This window comes from Tyto alba, unplaced genomic scaffold (assembly GCF_018691265.1).
Source record: "Tyto alba isolate M040663 unplaced genomic scaffold, T.alba_DEE_v4.0 Super-Scaffold_16, whole genome shotgun sequence".
Taxonomy (NCBI): Eukaryota; Metazoa; Chordata; class Aves; order Strigiformes; family Tytonidae; genus Tyto; species Tyto alba.
Genome location: NW_024881278.1, coordinates 25,335,701 through 25,348,001, shown reverse-complemented (window position 1 = coordinate 25,348,001; position 12,301 = coordinate 25,335,701). Strand labels below are relative to the sequence as shown.

At 40.0% G+C, this 12,301-nt stretch overlaps 1 protein-coding gene across 4 annotated transcripts in view; it reads right to left on the bottom strand.

Annotated features, from left to right (window-relative positions):
- TTC7A (tetratricopeptide repeat domain 7A) overlaps positions 1 to 12,301 on the bottom strand; it is a 178,138-nt gene that overhangs the window by 89,090 nt on the left and 76,747 nt on the right. For all 4 annotated transcript variants that reach the window (XM_032985268.2, XM_032985270.2, XM_032985269.2 and 1 more), the window contains one exon: positions 6,221 to 6,381. In XM_032985268.2, the coding sequence (XP_032841159.2) occupies positions 6,221 to 6,381 (161 nt within the window). The remainder of the gene's footprint in view (positions 1 to 6,220; positions 6,382 to 12,301) is intronic.

Sequence of the window (12,301 nt, the reverse complement as noted above, 5' to 3'; positions counted from 1 at the left end):
TGCCAAAATGGGAATCCGATCTTGGATACCGTAACTCAAGAATTCATTCTGTTTCCTCATCATACAGAGGGTAAAAAAAAAAAAAAAAGCAAAACCAAAAAGCTAAAAATGTGGAAGTAAATCCAAACCATAAAAAAACCCCTTAGATTTCTATTTCAAATTTTTTTTTTTAGCTTTAAGTATCTCTCTTATCAGTAATAAGAGGCAAGAGACTAGCTTAAAGCCTTCCCTTCATATATTTGGCATACAAATACTCAGTATCATTACCAGTTCCACAGAGTATAGTCCTGATTATTGCAATGTGTCATCAAGGTTTTTTTAAAGTTAATTTTAGAAAAACAACAAGGGATCATAACATGCCAACAAAAGCAAACATTCATGGTTACTATAGAAAAAAACGAGATCAACCCTTCCAACGCCACATAATACATCTCTTTTATTTAAGTGAATCACTGAAGCCTGAAAATATATGCTTTGCATTCTTGTAGCAGAGTACTGTCATATCACCCAAGTACATACTTCCACTTTTTTATTACTCTGTATTATTGTCTGGGGCATCAATACAGAGATAAAACCATTTGTGGGTCACTCTCACCAGCCAGGGTGTGAACACACCACTACAAAAAGTCAACTTACAGATGGATTTTTGTAAGAGTTTTGCATATCCTATTTATAAAAGCTGTCTAGCATGATCAAATGTTAGAGTCAAAATATTAATTTATCCCTGCTTTAGATTCTCAGATCTTATACCCTTGAGGAATTCAAACAAAACAACATTCTGAGAATTTTAACAAGATGTTTTATCACCGTATCTGCTCACAAGATGTACCAGGCTTCGTTGCCTCTTGTCTAATGATGAACTGAAATCATATAAACAGGCTGATCTGATTCCCTAAAGCCATACTTCTAAAGCTAAGTGAGGTCACCACCACTTTTGTGAGAAAAGTGGTAAAACCATTCTACAGCATACACAATCCTATTACTTGGAGGTGAGATGAGAGGTACAACAATCTTGACACAAAAATCGTAGGACAGACTAGGCATAACACAAAAGTTTGGAAACTATCGGCTAAGAGACAACTGACTCCTTATTCCCCATGAAGATTACAAGCAAGAAGACAGTTCGACTTTACAGCTGTCAACAATACTGCAGTACTCCACTAGTGCCCATAAAGATACTGCTCAAAGAAGGCGCGAGTTGTTTATTTTCAAGATACAAGAAAAAGCCTGACAAATAATGGAAAAAGAATTCAAACTGGAAATGCCAGTTTAATCATGCATTTTGAGATCTGGATTTTACATTGGGTTTATTTTTGTAGCAAGTGGAAGCACCTGGTAAATGACATTGCTTATATGCCACAGCATAGCTCTCACCACACTAAGTCTGCACCAGACTACAACAAATAAATCTTGCCAGGCAATTATTTCACACATCCTTAATGAAATAATGTAGTAGTGATGAAGTCAAGGACATTTGCTGTCAGTAAACCACTTCTAATCTAGAAGAGGACTTTGTATTTTGAGGGCTGGCTGTAGGGGGGGGGGGGGTAGGAAATAAAAAAATCATCTTTCTGCTAAAACACCACCAAGACAACACACACAATTCCTGATGCAAAGTTTACTTCCTTTTTTATTGACAGTCTCCAAGATACGCATTTAATATTTCTTGGCCTTCTGAGCTTTTTTGCACTATATTTACAGCAATTACTTTTGTGATAGCAAATATATGGGTAGAACAAAAGCATCTGCATTTGACAGCTATGTTGCTCCAAAACACCAACCCACCTGCTTCTTTTTGAGTCTTCATGTGTGGAATAGCAGCGCCCCCTGAAAGTTTTCTATTATTTCTGTTTAAAACTAGCTTTGAGACTGACTTATAATTTAGGAAGACACGGAATATTAGCAGGTATTTAAGAGAGTTACGACTCCTGTGCCACGTGCAGAACTGCTACAGATACGAAGATGTGATTATTTAACAAAACATTCCCCAGCACATTGGGCAGCGATTAGAAGATGTTGTACGTTAAACCAGAAGAACTGTATTGTTCTAGCTTAATGGGAGGCCATCCAGGAGACAAAAAGCAAGCTGGCATACAACAGAATAGGTTTGGATAAGCAGTTTGGGAGCAATTATAAAGCAATAGAGTAACCATAAAATTGACATCCTATTTCCAACCTCAGGCTAGCTACAGACCTTTTTTTTTTTTTCCAATGCTGGGAACTAACCAATTAGAGCTAAAAGATGACCAGAGAGCAAAACAGTCTCTGGAAGAGTGGGTGAGCCAGGAGGATAAAGTCAATTTTACACAAGCAAAACAGGAGGGAGGAAATATTACCAGCTGAAGATAAAGGACAATGTCAGACAGTCTCTGTGGTTGGTTCTGCAGGCTGTCAGACCTATGGGACTTCTGCATGGAACACTGTGAGGTGTGAATACAGACTTTAAAAAGGGAAATACACTTCTCTCTAAACAAAGTATTATTTTAAGAAGATCATCTGGAAGGCAAGAGGGGTACTCCCTAATATTAGTTCTTCCAGCTAAAAGATCTAACCCTGAGACAAGTCTAGGGAGGTAGTCAGAGTCAGACCCAGGTAGAACACTGCCCAAAAGGCTGGACTTTGGGTTAGAAAAAAAACGAAGGAATCCATCTTAAGAAAGGCTTATGATCAGCATCACTGACGTGGAGGGGAGATACCTGATGCTATTAGGAGCCTTTTCTCCCAAATGTGGTGGAGATGGTGCTTTGAAATATATTCCAGAACCAACTGTTGGTACTGCATTCACTAACTTCTTTTAAAGTATACCAACACTGACAGGATGTAAACCCACTAAGTTTTATCCTGGGCAGTCTGCCTTCACAGGGGTCAGGGATTTTTCAGGCGATTCCTAAAGGTTGCTATTTTTTACTATCTTTTATAGTCATGGCAAGGCAGTGTATTTCATCTGGTTCACTCCACCCTGCAATATGTCCAACATAGCTAGCTTGCATTCTTCCTCTATCTAGTCTTCCTGTCATTGCTTGACAGTACATCCAGGTGCTTAAATTCAGTCATTCACTAACTGTGATTTAATGCATTTGTTACTATATACCACCTTCCAAGCAGAAGTGAACTTCCTAAGTTCATTTTTCTGAACAATTTGTGCTTATGAATGTGCAGCTGTTCTTCAACATTCTTTTCCAACAGCTCGGTCCAAAACATTCCAGTTCACCTCTCACTGTACTCACTGTCTAGCTTTTGTATCCCTCCTCCCTGTGTACCATATCAACCACTGTAATGTGAAGTAAATGTTTAAGCTTAAACTCCTCCAAAAGTGGCATTTTTAGGCACATTTGGGTCAGTATTATGGGGTTCATGCCAAAGCATGTTGTATGCTAGCTGCGTAATGAAGTATACTTATTTCAGTTGCTTCAGCCACTAACCAACTACGTAACATCCTATCCTGAATGATTACTACTTTAAAATATATAATTCAAGAATTTAATATGAAAATAAAAAAGCAGGAACAAACTCATCTTAATTACCATACAATCAGAGACTAACAAAACAGTACAAGATGTCTGTAGTCTGGGCCAGCTAGGACCTTAATTTTTTAGTGTACTATTCTGTCTTTTATTTAGGATACACATCCAGGTAATGCTTACATTTTTTTGCCATCTACAGAGCCCTAAGGTCCTTTAATGCAGCTTTCATCTTCTCTTCTTGATACATGCCATCAAACTATGCTTCCAAAGACTTGTCATTAGGAAGGGAGCACCCCAGGCACCACATTACACAGTTGCCTGCTTCATACCAATGTGAATTAGGAAAAATAATCAACTAATTTTAAATACAGCTTTAAAATTATGCAGTTTAACTTGCCTATAATATTTATACACAGTATTCTGTAGTCATTCCATGCAGTAGTAAAATTTACTATTATTATTCTGTAAGGCAGTAACTGGAGATACACAACAGTATCACGTCTTTCTCCCTTCAAAGGGGTTTTACAAAGTGGTAAAGCCCTCCTAGCATAAACTGCACTTTAGGACTCTAGAAAGTCTGGAACACTTTCAGATTTGGTACAAAATATAGGTGTATTCTGTCACTCGTCTTGCTTTCTCCCCCCCCCACCCCGTGGATTCCCGTTCTTTTTCTTCAGAAATGCTTTTCTTTTTCCTTCACTTTTTTCTGTCTTGCAATTTTGATATTATTTCTCCATTCCCTCACTCATGAGTTATTTGCTGGCTGGTTTAGTGAAAGATACACAGAGGCAGGCTAGTCATAGTAGCAGTGGCAAGAAGCCAGCTCCTACTCCTGCATCCATGCGTACCTGTGAATAAGCCTCACTGCCAACTGTGTTAAGTACCACGGTGCATGCAAGGAGCAAAGAGAAGTTCTTCCAGGAGCACACACTCTAGCAAGTCTGTGTCTAGGAGTGAGCATGAACCTGTGGCTTTCACTACTGATATTAACCGGTTCTATCAGAAACAACTTATTCTGGTACTCCTTGCAAAGGTCTTCCCACACATGAAGACTGGCACCGATAGAAGCATAGGAGATAATATTCTTTCCTTTTGGGGGAAAGTTGTATTACCAGGAGGAGAAAGGAACCCGTCCAGCAGCCCTCCAAGCTACTTAGATAAATGATGTTTTAGGTGTTTTCTCCTACCCCAAAACATAAATTATCAGTAAGTGCTGAAGGAAAGATGCAGGACTTGATGGACCAGTTGGTTGTTCTGACCTGGCAAATACTCTGTTCCTCACATATACAACCAGTTTCTTCTTCCTCTTCTACCACTCTCTTATCTATCTATGAGCATTTGTAGTCCTCAATGAGCATCTGACCTTTGACTGTATACATGAGATTTTTTCCTATTTATAATTTTCCTATTTATAACTTTCAAACCACAAAACACAATTTAGCAGCCACTGGAATATTTCCTGTTTCAATCATACCCAATATTCACGCTCTGAAGAGATGCTGGCATCATTTAAGACCTTTTTTCTGTTACTAATCTTCACTTTGTTCTCAAAGATGTGCACTGATAGTCTTAGCTCCTCACATACGCAAAGTAGCCAGCCTCAAAAAACTGGCAGCAGAGCTATTTTAAATGGCAACATGCAGCTTACAATGAAAAGCATTATATGTTGATACAGCACCACAGTTCTAAAAGATCCTAAAGCATTCAAGCTCACATTTAGATAGCCTCAATCTCACTTGTGGCCCTCCTCTGCTCTGATTTAGACAATGTCCCACTCAGCTGCTGGGCTACAGCTGTGGAGGCCGTTCCCTCTCCCTGCTGAGAAAGCAGGCTGCCTAAAGACAATGCTGCATGTGTTTAAAACATCAGTTAAATACAGGCAATTCTGAATGGATGTTGGCCTTCCTGCAGTGCAACAGGATTTTCTGCAGTTTGTCTGAGAAACTCAGCTAGTATGTGATCACCAGAAAGTATTACCGTAGCTTTAATTTTTGCACAGAACAGACAAATTCACTGTTTTGAAAGGTCATGACAATAAATTGTAAGGAACTCAATTTATCTCCCTTGGATGGATGAAAGAGCGTGTCAAACATAGACCACTGGAAACCCTGTGTCCTGGGTTTGAGTGAGTGGACACACAGGTTTGAGTGAGTTGAGTGAGTGGAAACCCAGGACACCCTGGCCCCAAGAAGTCTGTGCTGGTTCAAACCTTCTTTTAGGCAGCCAAACCATCCTTTCAGCTATACACTATTACAGCTTGTGATTTTCAGCTTATCTTTTTCCCAGCTGTACTGTTGCAGCAAATTGTGTCATACACGATCATCAAAAGAATGGTCAATACATGAAGAATGTTTGTCTTTAACCAGGAAGTTTACCAAATACAAAATTATTTGTGATACAGATAGACATTATCATAGCTGTCTTACACTCATTTCTGCATGTGTACAGTGACATATGAAACAAGTACAGAATGATATATGGGAGAAAACACCATCAGCACAACACAGAAAGACAAATACTGGAAAAGCAAACAAGCGCAAGGATTAGTTTTAAAAATGGAAAGACCATGAAAACGGAAAATCAAAAGAATACCCTGAGCCTCACATGTTCTGGCTTCACAGTACACCCAGGAGGAGAGTGACACACCAGCAGCACACCTGATTTAACAGGCTCCTTGTGGGTAGGTAACTGAGAACAACAGAGCTAGTGAGCGATCATTCCTGGCTGGATGTATTGCATCATGAAACGACTCTTACCTAAAGCTTTCCGGGTATTCCACAACAGCCATGTTGATAACATCCAGTGCATGCTGATAGTGCTTCTGAGCTGAAAAGAGGAGGGCCAGTAGATGAAGTGAATTCATGTCATCTTTGCACAGTTGCAGTGCTTCTTGAAGATGTTCTATAGCATCAGAAATCTGGGAGGAGATGGGGTAAAAATAAAAAGAGAACATATTTCTCCTTTAGTCCTACATTATATCCCAAAGGTAAGAACAAATACAGTCATTAGAAATTCTAAAGGAATCCTATTTAGGCACCTTTGAGAAAGACTTCTACTATCAGAACAGTTTGCCAAAATTAACAGACTGCACTGCTTGAAAAAAACAAAACATATTCTAGAGAAATGAGTCTGCAGCATTACTATATCACTGCTTATAAACAGGAGCAGCAGACCTGATCCAATCAACCCCCTCTTATTTTGGCATGGTACTTCTATGCTGTAAAGAGCTCCACTACAGACGCCCCATTCTCAACTCCATTTTCTAGGATGGGTGACTGACTCTTCACCTGGGGGAGAGCATTACACATCTCTGCTGCACGTTGTCTCTTGTGATGGCTGTACAAGGCCTCTCGTGACTTGGATCAAGAACATAAAAATTAAGTTTGAATGTTCAAGGGTAAAAGAGTCAAGATTCAAAATGCTGTCAGAAAAAGAAACATCTTTGCAAGCAGTGATGTAAAGAGCAGTCCTAACACTCACAGCAGCAGCATGTCATTAGAATCAAGTCTCACTTGGCAGAAAACTTAACATCTATAATGAATGCAAGTATATTACATGCTCTTTGTGATTCAATACCCTATTTTAGGCTATCTGTTCAAAAGGGAACTTTTCAGTAGATTTTATTTTCTTTGGCTATCAACAGGTTTTATATACACGATTTTCTTTAATATTGTCTAGTCTGAAATTACTGTTACTTAAGTTATTCCAGATCTGAGGTTGGCCCTGGAAGCCTGCAGAAAACAGAAAAGTGTATAAATTTATTTTCCTCATATATACTTTCCCTCTCCTTCACATAAGAGATGGAGAACATAGTTCCTTCTTTCCTACTATGAGAACTGTGCACACAGCAAAGCTCTGTAGACACTCTCCTGCCTTGGCATACCACCAGTGTCAAATTCCTACCACCTCCACAGATCACTAAGGAAAACAGGTAGCACATAACTAAGGAAAGCAACAATTACACTGCCCGCAGTTACAACAGAGGTTGCTGATTATCTAGATCCCAGGTATTGTTCTGGGAGCGTGGTACATATTCTGTTCATTGGACAACATCATCCTAATGTCCAAGTGACATTGCACCCTTACTGTGCATATGCAAGCCAAAGTACTTAACTACTCTATTACTGGTGACTCCATGCAAATCTGTGGAGCAGTTGCACTGATCTCCAGACATAACCCCAAACTGGCATCTGGCCCACAGCTTCAAGACTGCTGAATGTCCTGGCTTAGATTCAGGTTGGGATATATGACTGAGTGCTCAGCTTTAATGAATTACTGCTTGTCAGTGGAGCTGCTTTAACCACATGTGCTTGCCTACCGCAAAGGTAAACACATTGGCTTGAATCACCAGTGTTCCCTCAGCAGCTTACTAGGACACATTTTCTTACAATGTAAAAACACCAGCAATGACAAAACAACTTGGAACCAGGACAACAGGCATGAGACTGGTGGGCCCAGATCTGCCCATTCATGGAGTTCTTCAGTAGGTATATCAGAGGTATATAAATTTTACTTGCTAAAACAAAGCTGCTATCAAGACTCTTCTTACACTCAGGACCAAAACCACCTTTTATTTTTTCTATTCCTCTGTCTCAGAAACCTGCACAGGTAGTCATCAAGAAATTCCAAGTTTGGTGAAAAATAAATTCACTAGAAGAAATCTGTAAACCAAACAACTGGATGGGGCTTTGAGCAACCTGTTCCAGCTGACCCTGCTTTGAGCAGGGATTGAATTGGGTATTCTCCAGAGGTCCCCTCCAAACTATTCTATGATTCTATTAGAAGACTTAGGAAGATGATCCTAATTCGCTAGTAGGAATCAGACAAAGAATAATACTTGCAACTAGTGTCTTTACTGAGGGACTTCAAAATTGTAAGGATACTTGAACTTACTTGCACGTGAACATGCAAAGTAAGTCACAGAGACTTCGCTTTATATGTGCAAATGTCCAACAATCACACAACTGCAAGTTCATACCCCTAAAAGAGGCCAGCTATCAAAGAAGCAATCTAACTCTGTTGCAACATACATGAAAAAGCAGCACAAAAGGCAGTTGTGGTTGGTCCTGCAAACCTATGCCTGCTGAATAGGCAATCATGTACAGGTACTGTTGAAATAGATGTAATCTAAAATAGTTTTCCTGTTCTGTAGCATAGGACTTGCAACAGTTACATCTCATTTCAGTGCTTCCCTCTAGTACCACCAGAGTCACAGGCAATGGCTGTTTCTGGAAGTTAATCATGGTTCCCTGACACCTGATTATCTAACTCGAATCCAAAAAGATTCCTTAGTGCTGTAAAACCATTAGTAGCCTACACAATACTGCTGCATAATTAGAAACAGTGGACAAAGCACAGAAAAAAAAAAAAAAAACTTTAATAATATGAAGAGACCCTATTCCTTCATGGGAAGCATTATACAAAACAACAACCTGCAACAAGCCAGATGCAACAAAATACAAACCAAATTTCTAGAACAATATAAGCAAGATATTTGGCAGCAGTCAACAGAAACTTCTTTTGCAAAGCAGAGATCATCAGTCTATTGACAGATACCACAGCTTATTTATTTAAGTAACTATAATATGAGAAAGATGGAAGCTGGCAGCCCAGATGGCACCCTGAAACTTCTGGGCTGTATCAGAAGTTGGCTTCCAGTTTAATTTCTCTACAAGTGCTGTGTTTTAAAGTAATTTTGTTTCAGCTGGACTGCAAGTCTGAGTGGGGCCTGCAATTAGAAGATGCTACCATTCTCTGATTCATCTTTCTGTTAATAAATACACCACACATGTTCTGCATGGCACACACGTATATTCAGATCACACTGATTAGGAAGCAAAGATACTGCAGTAAGCCAGAAATAGCATCTTGCAGCACCACCAAAATAATGTCACAGTATGGATTGTTTAGGCTGCCAATTATATAAATAGGATTTAATTCAATAATGCTGTATGTTTCCTTAAAAACACAATTGGGATGTTACAATTGTAGGTATAAAAAGCAAAACAGTATGAGTGTTAAAAATAATTCCCAACAGAAAATGCACTTGCATATTTAGAATGGTAAATGAAACACAATCTCTCAAGAAGAGGTTTCAGGCCTTGTAATTTCACATCAGTTGTGAGTTACAGTTAATTAACCATTAAAACTATCCTCTCCTTCTCTTTTTATAGTATGGGAATTATAGAAAGGAGAAAGCTTTATTGACTGGCAAGAGCTTCCATTGAAAACTGACTTGCTACAGTCCACCAGAACTTCAGGAAAGCAGGTGTGGACATACCTGTGAGTTAAATTATTACTTAATTCTTACTACAGGCAAGTTTTGATCACCAGATAAGCCTTGGCCAGGACCTAGACAGAAAAGCAGCATGTTACTGTTCAGCAGAGGAGGCAGTAGCTGGTCTGGGAGAAACACAGACCAGAACTGCCCACCATCCAGCAGTTGCTGAAAGAAGCACCTCTTGATACCTACTAAAACAGAGCTCCCATCCTAAGGCAAAGAAAAGACAGTCTCACCTTCTTGAAACCAGAATAAAAACTGTGGAGGAAACAGCTGAAATATTTTCTCTGGTTTCTTAACCAATGTTTATCTTATCTTTACATCAAGACACTCTGGAAGGCCATAGGTGTTTTCTGGATATTGCCACTTGAAACTTCAGAGTCTGCTGGCAGCCCACAGATGAAATTAATAAGTGAGACCTCTAATTCTCAGCTGTTGGCCCCCTGGCTGTCTTTCCCTTCCTATTTTCACACAAAGGTCAAATTAAGTATTAAAATGGTACAAAATTCCCATATGTTGTTTTTATGTATCTGATACTGATTTACATGGCATTCAAGGTCAAAAACAACACCACCACCCAAAATGAGAAGGGAACCAGCACTTAATTTTAACAAGAGCGCTGACTTTCCAGAGTCATTTCCATAGAAACTGGCCTGCTAAAAAACAGAGCATTAAAATCAGTGAGCTTTAAAATGTTCGTTCTACCTCGTTTTTGCTGATCCGAACGCTGTTACCACAGAAACAGGAGAAACAGCCAAACCAGCCGCCGGGAGTTACAAGTCTCATTTGTTGATCGGCTCAGCCGGCTGCCAGCCAGGCGCTGCAGGTGGAGATAACCACCACAGCACATACTGACCTTGGCCTCATGGCTCTTCAACTCTGGGGGAAAACCAGACTGAGAACATCCTTAGAGAAGAGGGTATTCTACTCACTATTTTGCGGAAAAATCCACCCTAAAATGCTGTGGGGCTGACCTAGACACTCCAGGAGTCACTGAAGTCCTCCCAGTGATTCCAGCGGTCTTTAAGACACAGAAACACACACACGCACGAAAATCATCATCATATCCTTCAGTTTGGTTGTTGGTGGTTTTCAACCGCCAGCTCTGCGAAAACCTTTTATAACCATTCCTCCTCTTGTCACATCCTCATCACATGTCAAAGGGATTATGCTTTTCCATTTCCCCTTTCCCAGTGCTGACAGAGACGAGTGCTATTGGAAATATTTTACAAAGTCTTACAAGGAAGATGAATTGCTCCAACTTTGCTTGGCAGTCTACTAGTCAGCTGCCTCTCTTGCTTTGTTCCATGAAGATGCTCTCAACTATGCAAGCGGATACCTAGATTTTTCAGTGTTGGGTAAGGTTACCTCTTTTACTGACTTTGACTATGGAAACAAAAAGGCCTATTTGTTGAAAATAACATTCAGGTATTCTATTATAACCTACTGTGTGTGAATGGCCTGCTTTGCTGGTACTGTAGCGTTGCCTGATGAAAGCCCTAACTGTGACATTCAATAGTTAATGCAATCTATCAAAAAAAGGTATCATTTCTCTTTCAGTTAATCAGAAGGAGAATATATTAGATACTTTAAATAATTAAGGATATTAAAAATGCATTACCAAATGTTTATCATTAAGTAAACTGGCAAAAGAAGAGTAGGATATTTTACAGCAGTCTAAAAATAAAGATGTCTCAGGTATCTTCTCCCTTTCCAAACACACATTAAACATTTATATCTCACTAGATGGAGAAGAGCAGAAGCAGCATCGCAAGGGTCGGGCTGACACTACATAACACACTTAGATCACACATCTATGGTAGCAGGAGCAACTGGCAGAACATCAAGGTTGAAAATACACAGGTGATGTAGACAAAAGAGAAAGTGAACACGAGGACAACAGGCTGAATGGAAAAAACAGAACAGAAGGGAAATGGTAAAGTGAGACATATGAAACAACACTGTAAAGACAGACTACAACTGGAGTAGTCCTGTAAAGTTCCTGCTGAATGGAAAAGGGGAAATATAAACCCCAATTTTAAAAAGGGGAAAAAATGAAGACCCAGGGAGCCACAGGCCAGTCAGTCTCACCCCTGTACCTGTGAGATCCTGGAGCAGATCCTCCTGGAAACCATGCTAGGGCACATGGAAAATAAGGAGGTGATTGGTGACAGCCAACAGGACTCCACAAAGGGTAAATCATGCCCGACAAATTTGGTAGCCTTCTACAACAGGGTTACAGCATTGGTGGATAAGGGTAGTGCAACTGACATCATCTACCTAGACTTGTGCAAAGCATCTGACACTGTCCTGCATGACATCCTTGTCTCTAAATTGGAGAGACATGGATTTGATGGATGGACCACTCGACAGGTAAGGAATTGGCTGGATGGTCACACTCCAAGCGTTGTGGTCAATGCCTTGAAGTCCAAGTGGAGAGCAGTGATGAGTGGCATTTCTCAGGGGTTGGTGTTGGGACTGGTGCTGTTCAACATCTTTGTTGACAACACGAGCAGCGGGATTGAGTGCACCCTCAGCAAGTTTTCCAAGGACACCA